This window comes from Manis javanica, chromosome 10 (genome assembly GCF_040802235.1).
Source record: "Manis javanica isolate MJ-LG chromosome 10, MJ_LKY, whole genome shotgun sequence".
NCBI lineage: Eukaryota > Metazoa > Chordata > Mammalia > Pholidota > Manidae > Manis > Manis javanica.
Window position 1 is genome coordinate 19,751,341 of NC_133165.1, and position 21,348 is coordinate 19,772,688.

Consider the following 21,348-nt stretch of genomic DNA (forward strand, 5'->3'; position numbering starts at 1 on the left):
AAAGAAAGTGGGGAAGAAGGAAAGAGGAAAGGAAGGAAGGAAGGAAGAAAAAAAGAAAAATGAAAGAAGAAAGGAGACAGAAAGAAAGAAGGAAAGAAAAAAAAATAAATTGTGTACTTTCTCTGAAGCAGATAAAGAGAAACCAGTAAGGTGACCTACATATAGTAAGAGCAGCAGTGAATTGAACCCTTGAGGAGCATAGTATAATAATCAGCTGGTCTAGTTTAATGGCACATATAATTTCTGCTTTGCATTTCAGTGATCAGCTTATTCATTTCTACCTAATAAACACGTATAATTACTTTTGGCTTCCTTATTCATATGCTCAATCCTTTTTTTCAATATAATTACGTATTTCAGGAATGTATTATGTAACAAAAGGGTAAATCACTTGTATTGCTTTATCTCAGTGAGCAGAGCAGTAATCAACATTTTATGAGTTTCTTGGAATAGCTGTACTTACTAACTTCTCAACATTCTCACCAGTACTCATAATGAGAAGAAAATTTAATCATATGTATTAGAGGATGAAAAAAATCTCTTGAATAGTTTCCTAAATGATAACCTATCAAAAAATGTCTAAGTCAAAGCAATCATTTTTGCTGATGGTCCAAATTAATTGCTTAATAAGAGCTTCAAGGGATGAGTTGCATGAAAATATACACCATTCCCTGAATCTAACAATATGTACAAAATTAAATTATGCACCATAGTAATAACCTTGGACAAAGTTTCCATGCAAACACATAATGTAGGGTCTGGAAATTTCCCAAAATATTCACAAGAAATCTAGATGCCTTTAGAAAAAAGTACCTGAAAATAATTAAATCAGTTAGACTGCATTTTTCTCTACTACCTAAAAAGTCCAAGAAATCACTTGGCCTACAAGTAATTTCTACTAGAACAAAAATGTGGCACTTGGCAAAATTTAAGCATATGTATTTTACACACTACCAAATAAATTTGTATATAAAGCTTTTTGTAAGCTAAATGGAATTCAAAACTAAGGCATACTAAAGAAACGATAATATTAATTAACCCTTATTAGAAAGAATGGACTTCTCTGAATCTATTAAGTAGGACAGATGGAAAAACAAATTTGTAGCAATGACATAACCTTAGCTGCCCTTCCTAGAGTAGGCAGGACTCAAAGTAAAATATCACAGCTTAGCAAAGAGGGAGAAATTCAGAACGGAAACATTTTTATGAAGATAATCCTGTGTGATTCTATCAGAAAATATGAGAACAGGAGGTTTAAGGGAAGCATTTTCATACAAAACAGTAGTGACTTAATGTAGGTCATCATTAAAGATAGCAGAGCTATCAGTAGTATTGGTAACTCATTGCACTTTGCACATATCTGTGTGAAAAACACAAATTCACTCCATGTCATGATCATGAGTAATCGGCAGTCAGAAATTCTCTCCTCCACTCCTGTTGTTTTATTTTAGTCTCCTGCACCCAGCACAGTGCATCGACATGTGACATATGTTCAGTCTTACAAATGATTTGTGTTTTAAGTAATGTGATTATGATTTAAGACTTTGCACTATTTCTAGAAGGATTCATTATCATTGGTTTGTCTGTCTAATAGGCATGTGAGTTATGCTGCTTGAGCCAGTGCCCTGAATTAGTTTAGTCTAGACCAAATTATTTTAACCCCGAAGTTGGACTTTTAACTCTGCCAGATGCTATTTGACAGTAGATTCCCAACACTGAAAATCTTGCCAAGCATGCATTATGCGTTGTATAATTACAGCTTTCGAGGACTCAGTGTGGTATTATTAGCTTAAGCTGTAGCTCATTTAGTATACGCAATTACAGCACACGCAGCAGTGAGCGCTGACCTACAAAGGGAGGGTTTCTGAGGCTATTCTTTATCTACATCAGATGATGATATGCGTAATTATTACTAGAACTCTAAATTTTGAGAGAGTTTGATATTCACACTGTATTTGCAAGTATCTTTGGAATATCTAACACCACAGTGATATTTTAGAGCTATTATTTCTCCTATTGATTATTGGATATTAATATTACTTGAGTACCACTCTGTTCATTCCTCTGGTGAGTGCTCAGTGAAAAAACAAAAAAGGGCAAAACAGTACAAAAGTGTTCAAGTCTTAAAGAACTGTTCTATAGGAGAGTTATGGCTCATTACATTTTTATAATGCCTAGGGCATATTCACACCTTGGTAAATTACACTTTCTTATCATTCTATTTATACATTTTACAGCTTCAAACACCCCTCTTTCAGAGAAAGACACAGGAATTAACCCTTAGGCAACCAGTTGTGGGTGGGTTCTCATAGAGACCAAAATTGCCCTGGGTACAAGGTAAGTAAGCTTTGGGAGAACTTGGGGATGGGAGACAGAAAGGCCTCCGTTGCCTGTCCATTTCCTCTCTAGCTAGTTTCATGTCTTATTGCACCCCTGTCACTATTACACGTCTCAGCTGGGCTATTTTGCCTTTGCCTATGTGTTCCTCTACACTTTTTTGCTTGCATTACAAGAAAGGTTAAGGCTCAATCCAAACATATAGCACTTAACTGAAAGTCACAATGTCAATAATTAAAGAACTTTAACTTAAAAAAAAAGTCCTAAAGACTATTCTCTTACCCTCCTTTATATAACTATCATAAATAGCAGGGGCGAATGCTTTTGCACATTATTCACACTTGTAAAGCTCTGTGAACTTCAAAAAGAAATCTCTTTAAGTGTGCAGTATATATTCCATTTTATTCCAGAGCACTCAATATTTTAATTCAAAGAAATTGATTTTTAAGAAAAACTTTCAGTTTTCAAACTACTTATAATTTACTTAAAAAATTTTTTTATTAAGGTATTATTGACAGATACTCTTATGAAGGTTTCACATGAAAAAACAATGTGGTTACTACATTTACCCATATTATCAAGTCCCCACCCATACCCCAATGCAGTCACTGTCCATCAGTGTAGTAAGATGCCACAGATTCAGTTTGCCTTCTCTGTGCTACACTGTTTTCCCCATGATAATTTACATTTTAACAATGTACTTTTAACATTCTGAAGGTGAAAGTCATGGCTGCTTCAATATTAAGGATCTCTTTCCATTTTCAAACACACATAAAACTAAGTTTCATTTATGTGGTTGAAAGTTCATATGCTAATGTATTTTTAATTCAATAAGTCTTTTTGGTATTATGTAAGAAGATGCTTGCCAGCATAGTCAGTTAATAAAGTTTTGGAGGACTTTTATTTTATGTGGGAATTTTTCAGACTTAAATTTGACCAATAAATAATATACACACAATTTTCTTAATGCTAAACCGTGTTATACGAAATTCCACTTAAAACATCTTGACACTTCCCTCACACCAGTCTGTGACCATTATAGAACTGAATGACCATTATAAAACTGAGTCACGGGTTGCATAAAAAATGGGGCTCTCATGATAAGTGTTAATAAAGTACAGAAGCATTAGAGCCATTTGAGATCTTGGAGATTATTAGTACAGCAATGTCATTTACAAATAAACTACAGCTCCGGGAAATCAACCTGACTTGTAACACTCAGACTATCTGCACAGATAAAATCTGATATCACCACCACCATCATCACCCAGGAGACTGTTAAAAGGAAAATCTTTCCATTTGCAAATAAATCAACTAGTAATTTGCAAAAAAGAGTTTCTCTTTGAGTATTCATGTAGACATACACTCTGCAGTGCCTAATGATGAAGGCCTACCATCGTGAAATGTTTAATGAGAATACTTGAGTTCAACATATCCACCTGAAATTTATTAAAAATCTCTTGTAAGAAGCATGTGTGTTAGAGGCTCTGTATGATTTTTAAATTTAATTAAAGGAAGGAGAAAGGAAGGCGGGGGAGGAAGGAAAAAGACAATGTCTGCCCTTTAAAAACTTATTTCTAGCTGGAAGAAGGTATTGTTATCTAACACTTTATTTAAACCTCTATATGTTTTTCTATATTATGTCTGTCTCATTAACTAAAAAAGTCTCTGAGGGAGGAAAGCATATCTTGTTTACTGATTAATCACTCTGAGTAAGTACCTTCCGTTAACAGCATTTCCTCAATACATGCTGCCTGAATTGAAATGAATTCTGTCTCTATTATGGTGCATTCAGTCTCCAACACTAGGGTGAATCCTGTCCTTTATACAGTGTTTCAGACTCACTAATGCACATCTAATAAATCTTTTGCATAAAGAATAATTAATATTGTTTTTTTGCGTAACGGCTTGCACACCTGGGTTTCAAATACCCAAGGGAAAGTACACAATGGAAACATTCACCTATTTAAAAACCTCATTGACCATTTTAGATTAAATAATCAGTACATTTTTCTTGAAGTGAATAATTACTGATTTAGAAATACACTCATTGACACTCTTGCTAGTCATTTAATTGTGACTCTAGGTAAACTGGCCATCTCAGTTGAAAATGAGTGCCTTGATTCTACATGCCTTTGTTAAGTCACACCAGGTCAAAAGGGGAAAATATCTAAGAGAAAGCAAAGACGGGTGTTAAAAATTGGCTGAGGCCACTATGGCAGATGATAGTTGACAGGCATCTGGTCTACCTAATGGGAAGAAGGGTGGGGCTTGGGTGTCAAAACAGAGGGTCTAGTAGGAATCAACCAGGAAAAAGAGCATGAGCGAAGGCATGGAGGTGAAAGGGTCAGTGCCTGCTACCCTTTGTGCTAGACCCATGGGCACTCTTTTGGGGATCTGTTCTGATAAGTGGTCTCTGTTTTGCTCACTGTGCCTAAGTGCATCCTGACATCTTGCCTAATTCCCCAAGTCACTTTAGAACTAAGGTCTTGCTTAATTCAGCCACATTCACAATAGCTGAAATTCTCCCACCATGCCCCAGAAAATGCTCGCCAACTGACTGGCTTCCCCCGGTGCAGCCTGACTCACTGCTTGGTTTCCTGGCAGCTGGGTGAACTTGGGTAAGTTATATAAACTTCACTGAACTTCAGTTTTCTCATATATAAAATGAAGAAATCATATCTACCATTTTGGTTTGCTGTGATGATAAAACCAATCATGTCTGCACATTGCCTAGCCTGCTGCCTGACACGTTATGTGCATTCCCCTTCTCAGCTCTGTCTTTTAGCTGGCACACCTCTGCTACTTTGTTACTACCATCTACACCCTCCATGCCATCCAGGCACACGGACTGCTGGCTTGAAACACTGTGCACTTTCTGTTGGCCTTCTCTGTACCATCCACACAGGAAGTGCCCCTGCTCCCATGCCACCTGCACCATCTGTCCAGTGGGAGGATCTCCTTTCCCACACCAGCTCCTGCCAGGCTGCCCTTCCTGACGATGACTTATATCCTGAGATAGAATACTAGGAACTTTAGGTCTGGAAAGAGAAAGCTTGGGGAAATAGCTGTTTTCTAATATATGAAGACCTGACTCAAACAAGGAATTAAACGCCCTTTGGCAGTTCAGTGACACGTACAGATGCTTTCTAAGAATAATGTTTTTAAATGCACAAACCATAACACATAGGATGCCAAGAAAACCAATTATATTTAAATTCAGTTACCAAAATATTTTTAAAAGAAGTTTGTAATGTAGCAACATACATGTTTTTTTATTAGCACACAAATGCAAGATGCAGCTAATAGGTCGAATAACCTCTGGGATCACAAACTTGAGCTGTCAGTGGTATTTCAGACTTTCTGGAACAGCTGGAATGTGCTAGAAAAACGTGTGTGATTTCTGTTGTTGACAAATAATTCATAGTGACTGTTAAAACTACCGTGGTTTGTTGTCTATATTCATAATCAAAGGAAATGTAAACTTAGAGATAAGTAAATATAAAGATGTCATTTTTTTTCCCACTTAAGTTCACAGATCCCAGGAATCTTTGCATAGACACCCTTGACCCCTACCTTTCCCTCACCCACCTCATGTAAGGATTGTGAGGAGTCTATGCTAGAGTCATTCTGTGCCATTCAAGAGAGCAGAACTAGGCTCAGTGGACTCATAAGAAGTCAGTTAATCACAATGAAGAACTTGCTGGCAATTAAAAAATCCTCAGAAATAATGGATCACTTAGTGTTTTTCATTACTAGACCCTATTTAAAAGAGGTTGAATATTATTACTAAATAAGGATTTCTGTATTAGAAATGAAAGTGGTATCCCATTTACAGAAATATAACATGAACAATGCTTTCTAGAGATGTGCAAAGCCGCAAGTACAAGGTGCTTTACATGCATCAACTCATTCAATTCTAACAACACTGGGAGGTAGACATGGTCCCCTGAACATTAGCCCAGTTATTTTTAAATATCTTGATCAGGCCAAACATCTAAGAGGTAGAATCCAAATCAAAGTCTTTCAAAGATCCAAAGATTAGTAGCTTCCATTTGTAAACTGGAGTTAATAATATCTACTTAAAGGGTTGTTGGCGCTCTACATGTATTAACTCATTTCATCTTCACAACGCTAATTGGCAACTCTAATAGGTTAATGATATTGTCATCCCCATTTTACAGATGAGAAAATAGAGACACTAAGATATTGAATAGCTTGCCAAAGGCTAGTAATTGGATTTGAACCCAGGGATCTAACTCCAGAGTTCATGCTGGGAACCACTATGCTACACTACCCGAGACATAGGCCTTGCAATTTGTTTCATGTTTATGCAAGATTTCTCTCCCCAACAAGACAGTTACATTCAAGGGTATAAAACAGAACCATCTTAGAAAAATTAGGATTGTCTGAGGTGTATAAATTCAAATTAGGCCCACAGTTTTGTTCACCACTGTACAGCTCATAAATGTTTTGTATTGAAGATTTCTGACTGTCATCTTAATTCACATTTACATGCTCTACCTGCTCATATCTAAGAAGGAAAGACAGTTTCTCACTTCTTGATTCTTATTCCTTCATTCCTACTTGCATCAGAGCTGTTGGATGAACCAGAGAAAGGACAGTGAGCCAAAGGAAGAGTCCAGGCAGGTCTCCTACCTGACTGTCTTTGAGGCAGAACAGCAACAAGTATGCCAGATTCACCTAAGTCCCTCTGCAAGACAATAACCACTTAAAAGAGCCTTACAATTTCATTTGTAGATCCCCACCCACTGCTTTTGCCCTCCTATTACACCTTCCTGGTTCCCTTTGCCTCCACCTGAGGGGCAGAGCAAGAAAGACTCTTAAAAAGGAAACATGAAAATTTCAAAATAATAACATAAAAGAACAAGATTTTTCAGGATCCATGCCTGTCAGTTTGGCTCAAATGCAACTTGTTCTGCCTCTACTGTCTGTTTCCTTAATTATTCATATTATTAATTATTTGCAATCTCTGAGGACTTTTCTTCATTATTGATCACTGGCCATGTACCTAAGGAAGAAACAAGAACCACCCAATCTCAGGGAAGTTTTGCAAAGGGCTGTTGTCATTATCACTAAGCTGGGTTTCTCTGTCCTCCAGGAGACTCCAGGATGGTGATACACAAGCTGAGAGTTATGACTTGCTATGTTCAAAGAGACAAGCAAAAATATTTATTTCTGTCATTTCTCTCAAAAAAGTTATTTGAGTCACTCACATGTCTCACTTGGTATTTAAAAGGCTATAGTTTTGAGTAATCATATGACAATCCCCATAAATGGATACTGACTGATAGATATAATGAGTTAGATTTGGCCAAGATAGTTGCACTAAACATTTATGGAGCCCACTACTTGCAAGGCAGCGTGTAAAAATTCACATATATTCTATCATTTGATCCTTACAAAAACTGTATGAGGTATTGGTATCTATGGCCACCGTTTTATATAATGAACAAAATAAACAATGACTGAGCAATTTACCAAAGGGCCTGCCTCTGGTAAGTGGTAACACTGGAATTCAATCCATGTCTGTCAGATTCCAGGGTTCAAATTCTTAATCCTCTATTTTCGATTACCATGGACCTTTCTCAATAACCCAGGCAGGACAAAACTGCTGAAATACTTGGTTTACAACTATGACCTATAAAAAAATGTACCCCAAGCTACTAGTCCTGATAATCTCTACACCTTGAAAACCTTTTAGAGAGTGCTGTTAATATTTGCTGAGCACCCTCCATGTGCTGATAAGTGCAAAAATTATTTTTAACAAGAAGAAAAGCCTTTTCTGATGGTCAGTTTCATAAACACTGCCACCCATGTTCCTCTTCAGTGAGATCCGGCTGAATCTGGCTGAAGTCACGGTGATGAGCTGAATGGGGGTCTGTCTTGACACTTACGACACCCTACAGTGCCTATCTCTGGATCGCCTACGAGGAGGGAGACCACTAGGCCAAGTCATGGGGGGGGAGAAATTTGGGTTTCAGTAACCAGTAGGATTTAAAGCCAATTCTTATATGGTAATGTTGGTAAAGATGTTTAACACTTTTTAGGTCCTAAATAATAATTCTTATGTATTTCATCCAAAGAAATATTCTGACATAATAAATAATATATTTGGCTCAAAGGTCTTGCATTATATTGTCAAAATACTAAATTACCAATTAGAATGAGAAACTATTATTCTAATGTGTTAACTCTAATGGCTAGAGTTAATGAATCTCTAAATGGACATGCCTTCTGAGCCAAGATACAATTACATCTAACAACATCTCAGTAGGCTTGATTTTTATTAATCATTAGAATGATAGACGCCTTCACAAATGTACTTCAAAAATATCAATATTTGGGTCTAATCTTTCAAAGGTCAATACTAAACTTTATATACCACATTGGACTAAATATAACCAAAATTTAGTTAATATTCAATAAACATAAATTTAGTAAAATTAAAGTAAACAGATGGCTAGCTGATGCCACTTTCATAATGGCACTAATTTACTATTTTCCTGTATAGTTTTTCATAATGATTGCTAATTATATTGAACCTTTATCTATGGTAAAATGTCCGGTCCTGAAACATACCTTTTCTGAGTGTTTGAACTGATGCCAGTAACTATCATACATGCGCTTGCTAGTTCTTTCAGGACAGCAGGTCACTCACTGTCTTAACGTAAACCTTCAGGCTTCGTTCAAGTAATTGATTAACTTCTCCATAATCATAGTCATCATACCTATGAGCAAGGTGACAACAGCTTTATAATGACAAAATAAAATTTTCTAAAGTTATACTGAGACTTTTATTACCTAGTAATTAAATACCAAGAGCTCACTCATTAACTCATCTAACAAATACTGAGTGCCTGTCATATGCCATGTACCTTCTGGTACTCTTCTGCAAACTGGTGATACACTACTGAACAAAGTAAGACAAAAATCCCTGGTCTCATGGAATTTAAATTCTACTGGAGAAAAAAAAAATTAAAAAGACAACCCTATACTATGTCAGTGGCGGTAACCACTAAGGAGAGCAGAGGGCACAGGAAGTTGGGAAGAGAGCAGCTGTGGTTGTGACAGGGTGGGCAGGAGGGCGTCTCTGAGAGGCTGACACCTGGGCGAGTATCAGGAGAAGGGGCTCCAGGGTCCAGCCCTAAGTAAGGCAGGAGTCAAACGTTCCAGGAAGAGGGAGTAGCCATCTCTCCAATGCCGCTGACTCATCGGGGAAAGTGAGAACCGAGGGCTGACGCTGGAGTAGCTACAGAGAGGTCACTGGCTACCTCACTGCCAAGGTTTTTTGGCAAGGTAGGAGTAAAAGCCTGACAGGATAGTGGGTTCCAGCGGGAATGGGAGATGAGAAAATAGGGATGGTAAATATATAACATTTTTTCAAAGAGATATGCTGTGCATGGGAGCATAAAAATGAGGCAACAATCAGAGGGAAAAGAAGAGTAAAGAAAGGAGTTATTTTTTAAAGATGAAAGAAATAGCATGTTTCTATACTGATGGGAAAGATCCAATAAAGAGTAAAACTGATTATGCAGGAGAAAGAAGGCAGAATCGCTAGAATAAGGACCTTCAGAAGATGAGGGGAGATGGGATTTTGTGCCCAAGTGCACAGGAGCAGATAGTTCATCCATATTAACAGAAGGGACAGCAGAGGAAATGGCTAGAGAGGCAGACAGGAGGGTAAAAGTAGTGAGAGCTTGTGGGATTCACTTCCACATTTTCACTTAATTTTTATCCCAAACATAATGCTTAGTTTAAAAAAAGTTATCTCAAGGATTTTATATAAACTATTTAGTAGCATCCTACAGATAAATATAACCACGACATGTGATTTACTATCTCGAATATATTTATCATAACTGAATTAAATTCTATTAGTATTTATTTTTCTTAATTAGCTAAGTACAATGTATGTTTTAAAATGTGAGGATTCTATGATAACTTATTGTCTAAGATGGTAAATGGTCTAATAGCTGTTACTTAACCACATTAATAGCATCTTTTATGCAAAATGTTTCATTATTAGTTGATTGTTCAGTAAATTTCTTTTTTAAGTTAAAATTATAGAAAATACTTTACTTAACAAATCAATTCTAATTCTATTCCATTAAGGCTTTCTGATACTCTCTCAGAAAGGATACACTACAGAGTCTAATTGAATATATTCATAACTGAGAATTTCCTTTCTAAAAAACTATCTCCATAAAATCCTTTACACTCTAGCTCAAAAAGGTACATTCTTCAAAAAGAGTTTGCCTTGCTGATTAGACCATTCAATTTCATGCACTCATTTACTCACTGTCCTTTCATTGTTTATTTTCTAAACTTAAAGGCCATTAATTTATACTGATGGATAGTTTTGTTTTTGTGTTCTGATGGAAGCTTCATGAGAGCTTAGTTTTATTTATAATTACCATTCCTTCAAAAATAATAAATAAACCAACAAAGCAACCAGCACTTACTACAGTGATCTAGAGGGACTCAGTGTTTGTTTTTTAGCTGTCAATTCTTTCAGGAAGGATTCTCAAATTCAGTCTGATTCTACCTTATCCCTACTGATTACTGATTATTTTTTCCCCTTCTTGGTAAATCCTTACCACTGTATTCATATGTACATGTTAAGATTCAAAATATTTAAAGAAAAATGCTTTTCTATAAAATGGAATTAATTATTTTTATTTTGGTATCGTTAATCTACAATTACATGAAGAACACTGTTTACCAGGCTCCCCCCTCACCAAGCCACCCCCCACACCCCACTAGTCACTGTCCATCAGTGTAGCAAGACACTGTATAATCACCACCTGTCTTCTGTGTTGCACAGCCCTCCCCATGCCCCCCTCACTCTGTACATGCTAATCATAATGCCCCCTTTCTTTTTTCCCATCCTTATTCCTCCCTTCCCACCCAGCCTCCCCAGTCCCTTTCCCTTTGGTAACTGTTAGTCTATTCTTGGGTTCTGTGATTCTGCTGCTGTTATGTTCCTTCAGTTTTTCTTTGTTCTTATATTCCACATATGAGGCGAGGTTGTGGAGAAAGGGGAACCCTCCTGCACTGCTGGTGGGAATGTAAACTAGTTCAACCATTGTGGAAAGAAGTATGGAGGTTCCTCAAAAAGCTCAAAATAGACTTATCATTTGACCCAGGAATTCTACTTCTAGGAATTTACCCTAAGAATGCAGCAGCCCAGTTTGAAAAAGACAGATGCACCCCTATGTTTATCGCAGCACTATTTACAATAGCTAAGAAATGGAAGCAACCTAAGTGTCCATTAGTAGATGAATGGATAAAGAAGATGTGGTACATATACACAATGGAATATTATTCAGCCATAAGAAGAAAACAAATCCTACCATTTGCAACAACATGGATGGAGCAAGAGGGTATTATGCTCAGTGCAATAAGCCAGGTGGAGAAAGACAAGTACCAAATGATTTCACTCATATGTGGAGTATAAGAACAAAGGAAAACTGAAGGAACAAAACAGCAGCAGACTCACAGAACCCAAGAATGGACTAACAGTTACCAAAGGGTTGACTGGGGAGGATGGTGGGAAGGGAGGGATAAGAGTGGAAAAAAAGAAAGGGGGCCTTACAATTAGCATGTATAATGTTGGGGGCGGGCATGCGGAGGGCTGTACAACACAGAGAAGACAAGTAGTGATTCTACAGCATCTTACTATGCAGATGGACAGTGACTGTAATGGGGTTTGTTGGGGGGACTTGGTGAAGGGGGGAGCCTAGTAAACATAGTGTTCTTCATGTAATTGTAGATTAATGATAACAAAATAAAATATAAATTAATTAATTAATTTTAAAAAAAAGAACAAAGATAATACAGAACTTCTGGTACAGGTTAAATTTTTATAGTAGTAAAAATTATGCAAAAATATTTCAAGTGTATAATATACTGTTTAGTCAGAGAATAAAATCTCTCCAGATGTTTTTAACATTAGGAAGTTTAAAGGCAAAATAGTAAAGAGAAGCAGTTAAGGAAACTAACCCCAAAGTTGGTGCCTGCAAGGGATGCGTTCTCTATGTTGTTGTCATTAGCGAGATCACACACACCGAAATTGTTGACTGATATCAGCTTGAATCCATTGGATATTTCTGGGTCTCTCTCCAGATTGATGCCACTACCAAAAACAAAGCTTGCCAGCGCATGATAATGTGCCAATAGGACCACAGCATGTACCAGTTCTGGCAGAGACCAGTTATTTTCTCCAGTTTTGACAAGTTTCTGAAATGAGAAAGTAAAAGTGAAAATGAAAATCACAGAATACTACAAAGCAATTTTAGAAAGCATGGAAAATCTACCAAATTTCTTTTATAATAAAATTTTACAGCAATAAACTTAAAATTCCCTTTTAAAAATGTCTCATATTAAAGATACATGCTTTGGTCAAACAATGTTACATGAAAACTATCAAACCTAACAGTAGAATTATATTGTGGCTTCTTCTAAATTCCTTATATATACAATGGAACTTCTGCCTTCAAAGCACTTTGATGTATTATTTTAATAAGACAAATGTTTAATAAGCCAAAAAGAGAATCAGCGAACACTGGAGTTAGAAGGGATTAGCAAAACATCTACCAAAACCATTCATTTTAAGGTTTTAAGCAGAGACTCTACCTTAAAAATCACATAAGAATCAAATTCAGTAAGTCAACTTTTAGTTATCTTTTAGGCATCTACTCTGATGGAGAAAGAGCCTGTAGCAGATGCCATAAACTGTAGAATACTACCTAACATTTCAATAAGAATTTTAAAGTTTCAAAGCACTTTTTCATATGATATCTTACTATCTTAACTTGATCTTTCACCTGAATGATGGATCCACAAGAGATGCCATTCAAAACAGTGACACCTCTGTACCCAATTTCTCCCAGAGCCTGTTCCATCTGTGGATCCCTTGGGGTTTCTTTCCCATCAGTGTGTCCTCTCTCTGTGCATGTGTGCTGCTCCTTCCGCAAGCCTACCCTCGTTCTCACTCACTTCACAGCTAAAGCCCCAAACCAAAACCTGCTTTTGCTTTACTGTCCATTATTTAACTACTATGCTTGTGCGCTTGCACACATGTAATTTAACATATTACTGAAAGTGCAGGGAAAAGAAAAGGATATTTCAACCACCCTAGTATCTTTCAAACATCACCTTTTATTTTTATAAGAATAATGATATAATCAGAGTATGCATCTACTTTTATCTGCTTTTCAAACTTGACATTTTGACATGTTCATTTTTCTTGAGGCTACAATGTTTTATATTAATTTTAAGCATGAGATATATTCTACACTAATGCATGTACACAACTACTGCACCTATTCCTTACTGTTAGATATGTCAACTGCTCCTACATTTTTGCTTATTTGCTATTATTAATAATATCTTCATGCTAATGAAGTTAAGGAAACTTTGCTCATATTCTAGAAATAATTCCTAATAGGATTTTTAGGTCAAAGAATATTAATATTTTTATGATTTTTGATAGTATTGCCAAAGAGCTTTCCCAAGGGACTGGTAGAATTTATAATGCCTTTACCAGTCTTTGCAGGGTTATTATTAAACTTGAAAGGACAGCGAATACTTTTTAAATTCATTATAATCTAGACTCTTTTTTTTAAACAAATCCTGAAGCTCTTTCAGTAAGGTCACATATGACCTCCAAAAGGCCAAATCTATTCCTTTTTAGTCCTTATCTTTTATCATCTCTGCAGGATTTACATTTTCTTTACTTCCTCCCTTCCTGAAATTAATCTCCCTCAACCTCAGAAATTCCATGAGTCCTTTGCATCCTTTCAAGCCTGAGATGCACCTCCCTCCTCACAGGCCCCCCTTTCCCACAGCCCCTCCAAAATGCTGGCTTGCTCTTTTCTACTCATGATTTTCCTGGTACAGTAACTCCTGGAAGGATCATTCATTCTTAGAACTTGACCTTTGCTAATCTGTAAATATATACCTGATCTTATTTTGAATCTATCCCTTACCTTGAACTATGGACCTGTATTTCCTTCTGTAACCGGACATCACTGTATCGATGTCATAGACTGTTCGCAGGCCTGTGTATGCCATCCTGCTCACAGCAGTGCCTTCTGCCCAGTCAGGAAGACACCTTAGAGTTACTCTCCTGTCCTACTTACTCCCTTTCTCTATCCTACCAGTCACCGAGTCCTGATTATTCTTGAGAATAGTTAACATACAGTCTTACCTCTCCTCTTTATCTCTCCATGGCTTAAAAAAAATCATTTTGCAGGTTGATTACTGCAACTATTTATGTCTGGCGTTTCTACTTCTACACTAGACCATTTGTAATTTATCTTCTGCATTCGCTGAAAATGCTTATACTACAATTCAGCTCAGAAACCTTTAATGGATCTTGATTATTTATCATTGTGATCTCAAGCTCTTTTGATTATATATACTTCTGACAGTAACAATTGGGAGGCCTAACTCCTGATAGCATGTACATTTATTTATGTTAATATGTACTTACAAAATACATTTTATATAGATTAGTTTTATACATGTACTGTAGTACTAATATTGTAAAATGCAGAAACCTAACAGGTTAAGAATACACACACACACACACACACACACACACACACACACACACACACACACTCTGGCATTTTGAAGGACTGTCTTATGTATCCCAGAGGTACCATTACTCTGGAGACTATAGTTTCCTGAGGATAAAACACAAATTCTTGAACACAGTATTCATTGGGTCAGACACAATACGATCCCAATTTTTCCCATCTCCCATTCTCCACCTTACATAACCATTCCTAACCTGAAGCTCTTAGCTACTTTTCCAAGACACCATAATATTTCATACATTATTGTCTGGCCGAAATACCCTTCTGTACTTAAAAATTTCCACTTAGTCCTCAAGACCTACCTCAAATATCACTTCTTTCATAAAACGTCCTGATTCCATTCTCTTTATGCCTTCATAAACTACTGTGCTGTGGCCATTATCTCTGCCTCTCCTCCCCTAGACTCCAAGCATGTCCAATGGCAGGGTCTATCTTTTTAGACCCACCAAAGTATCTGGCATAGACTAATTACATTAATTAAAATTAATTCCTTTATCTAACTGACACATCATCAAACTAGAATATAAACCTCAGCACAGCATTGTGTCTCACATTCCCAGGTAGCTACACAAAGTCTGAGAGCATACAGACTGAAAACAGTTGAGTCTGGTTTAGGCTGGGCACCTCTGGGTGCACTATGTCTCATGGCCATGCACATGCCAATTGGCCACCAGGATCGCTCTTTCTGGAGGGGGAGTGAATCTACTTAGCAAACTGGCCCAGCTCGTCGAGGGGGCCTCTGCCACAGCTTTCGGCCTTTCAACACTTCCTACACAGACACAGGATCATGGGGGATCTATACGGTCTGTGAACCAGCCACCTTTGCACACATGGTACATGTTGTTCAAAAAGAATGGATGCGACTTTGTACAAGTGTCGCCGAAACTGAAGCTACGGAAGCCAGAAATCTTCCGAAAACAGACATGTCGTGACGGCCCCACTGCGGTTTGTGAGCGTGTCAGTGGGTGGAGAGTTTCCATCCCTGAGCTTAAAGTGGCAACTGTAAATGCTGGCCAGTCAGAGATGTGTGTGCCGAATATATTTATGATTAAGACTCCAGCTATTGCTGCTGTTGGTACCATTGAGTGACTACCAGACTTTTAACCAGATTTGCAGTGACATGCTGTCTTCATGATTAAAATGCTCATCAAAGTATTTTGAATATACGTGTTTTATAAAACAGAGACCTTCAAGTTTTATACTGTCAATCCCTAAAGAGAAAAATTAAAATGAACACACATGCTTGGGAGAAAAAAAAGTTAAGTTTGGTTTAACTGAGCAAAAAATAAACATGTAGTCTAATAAGATTTTTTAAAAACAGGCATTTCTATGCATTAGAAGCAGGGATTTTTAATACTTAAGGCTTCCATTGATGGTAACTGACATGACAGCTCTCACTGAGTAGTTACCAAGTACACACATAGTGCTAAGGGTATTTGTAATAGCCTCACTCTGCAGGCTTTTGATGGGCATTCCTTTCGATGTGCAAGTGCTCTAGTCAATCACAGCTTTATTTCTCTTCTAAGTTCCAGCTTCTAGAGGCCTTTAAGCATTCACACACCACTTAGAACTAGAGAAGAGTATAGAACTCATTTAATCTAGGTCCCTCGTTTTATAGAAGGGGAAATTACTGAGGTCCTCAGAAGTTAACTTACTAAAGGTCGTAAACTTGTGAGTAAGAGCAGAGGACTAGAACTCAGGTCTCTGATTGCGCCAGGGCTTCCTTTATTGTACCCATTGCTTGAAAAAGAAACCAACTTTTCTCATAGCCACTCACGGAAGCATTTGTATAGTTAACTACTTAAAGTATTCATTTGTACATTCATTAAATCCACTGACTCTAAATTTTTCTTTTACACATATTAATATTATTTATTTTCTGAGTTCCTATAATTATTTAAAGATTAAGCAAAATTAATTCTTAAGCAAAAAAAAAAAAACCATGTAACTCTTAGAATCTCATTAGTATACTTCGTTTTTATTTCAAAGAAACACTCAGTACCTGAATGTGCTCTTTTGTGATCAGCCAGGGTCGGTGTGCTAGCAGCTTATTTATTTCATTAAGATTTTTCAGCTTTTGTGGTACATATTCCAAACCATTCAACCACTCAGCAATACCTCCTGTCTTTAAAAATTCATCCACATGCATGTTTATTAAATAAGAACACTGGTGCCTAGCTGCAGCCTAAAACCCAAAAGGAAGAGTTAGTTGATTAAACAATCATTAAAAAAGAGTCCTACTTTTTCTAAACAAATAATTTAGATGGAGTTTAATAATTTTTATGGCCAATAATTATTTTCTTACAGATCCCTCCTCCTCCTAGAACTTTCATCACAGTGCTGCCATAGATTTTTGAGTCAATACATGGATACTTGTATAAGCAAATAATTGTTACACAAAGACGGTCACTTCCTCATCTAGAATTTGGGTCAACCTAGACATGAGAAAATACATGTCCATTTCATTACGGTAAATGATATCAACTGTATTCTATTTAAACCATAATAAAATGTTATTAATTTGTATCTTACCAATTCAGAATGCATGCTAACTTGGATACCTCTTATCCCCTTTAAGATAACTGATTTCACATCTTATCCATGCACAGCACCCTACTGAGGTAGAATTGAAGCTCCTGACATCTTCCTTCCTATGCATTCAAAATCAGCCTTGATACTGACAATTTGGTAAATCCATGCAAAGCACTTTTCACTGCTCCTTTACTCAGAGCTGATCCTTAGTAAAATAGCACTATTTTGTTCTTTCTATTTTCTGTATCTTGTTTATCTCTTAGTTTGTAAGCATTCTAAGTCTGCCAGAACTTTAAGCTGAAATTAGTCAGGCTCACCATTCAGTAAAACACAGGATGCTACCCTTTTGTCATTCAAAGTGAAAGTGACACAGCACAGACAAGATGATCAAATCAAACTTGTAAAAACCAATCTGCCAGCTCACGGCCCCCTCTGCTGGCTCTGCCAGCCCAGCTGCTCTAGTCTCTCCTAACAGGCAGACCTGCATCCTGCTCTTCTCCTTCCTTTCTGTCATAGTCCAACTGTAACACTGTTTCAGCCTACCTTTCTCATTCTTGCTGCCTATGGTCCCAATTTATAAGTCTCTCCCCGCAAAAGTATTAACTAATTAACTAGTTTGTGCCAAGTACGATACTGAGAAATATTGTAACTCATTTCAGAGCTTTCCTCTTATCCAGCATCTCTATGGGTGCTGACTGGTATTTCCCTTTTAGTTGGCCAAATCAGTAATATTCTTCCTGTATAAAAGGACTAAACAAAATGTTACAACCTGTTTTGTATTAATAATAAAAACAACAAGATATCAAGAACAAAAACAAAACTTGTGCGATATCAGCGATATTGCTTTGGATCGTACAACCATCTTTAATCATAAGAGATTAAACTGATAATTAAATGAGAAATGTTAAGTAATTAAGTAGTATAAAGCATTCAAAATGTATCCAAAAGTGCACAGGCTTCTTATCCCTATAAAGTGCTGCTAGCTTTGCGCACACACCCGGAACATTAGGTGGGAGGAGCGAGGACGATGTCAGGTGGGGGCGGGGCACAGGCCAGGCGCACGTTTATTGCAATGTAGGGCCTGTGCGCCACGGGAAGGGAGCCGTCCATGCGCAGCATGTAGAACTGGCTCCGCAGGAAGGACTCCAGGTACTGGGCATGCAGAGCCATGACCTGCGTGACGTTGTCCAGGCGGCCGGACGTCGAGTACTCCTCCACCAGAAAGTTGGTGCGCTCATCCGCTGGGTCTGCTTGGATGACCTGGACACCAAGACACACGAAACGGTATTAAAAAAGTAAACCGATCTGTAGTTTACATAAATCATGCCACTACAGAAGCAAATGATTGTTCTTTTGATATTAACAGCCACAGAAATTATGCAGTTGTTCATACCAGAAACAAAAAGGAAAGCACTACTCATTTTTGGCTCTGGGACCACAATTTATTAAACAACAAATGTCAAATTAACGAACATTATACACACACAGCTATGAAACCGGAGAGAAGAAGCTCCCATTTCCTTTGCGTGGCGCACACGGCAAAGCTTTCGGGGCTCACTTGCTTGGCTGTCGACATACCGGTCTGCGGTGAGGCTGAAGAAGTGGCATTTGATTACATATACTTAAAATTTTATCTCAGCAACCTATGAAGATACTTAATCACACTATCTTAAGATAAATACTTTCAGTTTGATCCTTTGCTTGTTTTTGCTATTCAACATAAAAAAGGGCTTCTGAACTTTTTATAGGGACAAAGGAAAATATTTATAGGAAAATTTATAGGAAAAGTGTTAATTGAAAAATTAAGTACACTTAAGTACTGGCATTCCTATTTTGAGCCTATCATATTAATCATTAAAAAACAAGATAATTTATTAAAATGGACACCCTCCATTCTAGGAAATCAAAAGAGCTTTCTCAAAAACAGGTTATTTATATGGAGCTTGACACATAATGACAGCTTAAGCATCACACCAATAATTGGCTCTGAAGGTGTTAAAAGGTTATTAGCACCTTGTAGAAGGATCCAGCTCTATGGGAATTATGTGGGCATATTCTAGGACTGGTTCATTATTATGGATATTTTAGAGCTAGAGTTCTAGACTTAAGCAGAACATACTCCTTATTTTAGGTGAGAAAACAGATTCAAGTTTAAATTCAAGGTAACAGCAGAGCCTGGTCTAGAATCCAGGTTTCCTAAAATCTAGATCAATGGTCTTTCCAGAGATCCACACTGCCATTAAGAAAGCACTCTTCAGGGCTGGCTTTACAGTCTCTTTTGAAAAATATGTACAAATTATGCAAAGGCACTACTGACTGAGGAAAATCTAATCCCAAAGGAAGTGTAAACTGTGAGAAAATGTTAATTGCAATAGTGTAAAATGAGGCAATTTCACTTCAGCTAATTAAAGTCAAATATACTTGCATTTGTTCATTTTCCCCATTTCATCAACTACAAAGACCAAGATAATAGTTAAAAACATATTAAACAGGATCCAGATAAACCACATACGATGAGGCATAGAATGTTGTTTTTGCTTTGTCTTCCCCAGCAGACATTTCTTCTGTTTAACTGATACCTAAAATATATTAATAGATTCATATGATTTGACAGATCCTGAAAAATCAGTGGCTTCTGCAAACCGTATTACCTTCCAACACATACTGTGAAAATTGCTGTGTTTCAGGAAGTCTTCATGTATATGTGGCAATCAGTCCACTAAGAGCAGCCCGTATGCCCTAAGAGGGAAGCAGGCAGAGCACAACAGTCTCTCTAATGCGTAGTCACTGAGTTCCCAAAACATTTCTGTTAAATTTTCCTTTAACATTTTCATTTAAATGTTAAGGTCACTAAAAGGTGAAATGAAGTTGAAGGAATTGCTGACTCTGGCAATGTCCTGGCATGTATTATTTAAATTCTACTCATCCCTTCTTTTAAAATAATGGCTGCAATATAACAGATGTCCCATAAATATTTATTAATTTCAGAACAATATAGGAATGATTCTGGTGCTTTAAGATAAGTAATGTTTTTGCAGTCAACAGCGAATTAGTTTACAAAACTGTACTTAACCTGAGTTAGTAACTCCTTGAAACAGAGAAAAACTCAATTAGTGCTTCTTAAATTTTTCTTAGTCCAAGTATATCTGAGAGACATCCAGGAATGTAAAAGGTCCTGTACATTGTGAAGGATTATCATCTCCTTGCGTCATTTCACAACGTCTTTTTTCTGCATTTACAGTCTTGACTCCCACCCTCACCAAAGGTGCAGACTGCACTGGGCCTTCTGTGACATGCTGTCCAGAGACTTAGAGCCACATGAAAGGAGTAACTACTAGGGATATAATATCATATTTTATTAGGTCTAGTTGGGAAACTTACTTTTTCATTTCAAAATATCTTAACATTTCTGTAACTCTTAACCACCATGAAACCACAGCCATTTTAAAACCTAAAACCTTCAGGCTATTTTATTAGTTACCAGCTTTGTTCAGAAAAGTTATGTTTGAAATGAAATATGGTAAAATTTTTATTTTCCTAGACTAGCAGTACTATCTAACTCTAAAATAAGAAGGTAGATTATTATATATACAAACTTTTAAGTTAAGTTGAAAATAAAATATTTCCAGTTTTCTGACATATAAATAAGAAACAAAAGCAACCACAAGTTTACTTCTGTATTAGAAATGGAGATATTCTGATACAACTAAGGCTTTTTGTATACATACACATAACACTTAGTATATTTTAGGACAGATAAAATTACTTCCTTCTCTGGAATAAACGCACGTGGTCTTCTTTTATCCTGTTTTTAAAAGAAGTTTTATGTATTAATGATGAATATCTAAGA

The 21,348-nt window shown here is 36.9% G+C and overlaps 1 protein-coding gene across 6 annotated transcripts in view; it reads right to left on the minus strand.

Annotated features, from left to right (window-relative positions):
- Window positions 1-21,348, minus strand: part of LOC108400924 (sestrin-3-like) — an 85,995-nt gene that overhangs the window by 18,440 nt on the left and 46,207 nt on the right. For 2 of the 6 annotated variants that reach the window (XR_012121997.1, XR_012121998.1), the window contains exons 2-5: window positions 18,672-18,758; window positions 16,969-17,151; window positions 12,364-12,600; window positions 8,941-9,089 (exon numbers count right to left, since the gene is read on the minus strand). Coding sequence is in view for 3 of the 6 variants with exons in the window: in XM_073214830.1 (XP_073070931.1) it covers window positions 9,084-9,089; window positions 12,364-12,600; window positions 16,969-17,151; window positions 18,672-18,758 (513 nt within the window). In the remaining 3 variants the exon portion in view is untranslated. Of the gene's footprint in view, window positions 1-13; window positions 9,090-12,363; window positions 12,601-16,968; window positions 17,152-18,671; window positions 18,759-21,348 lie in introns of those variants that run through there. The other 4 variants (XM_037003662.2, XM_073214829.1, XM_073214830.1 and 1 more) reach the window with 3 other exon arrangements.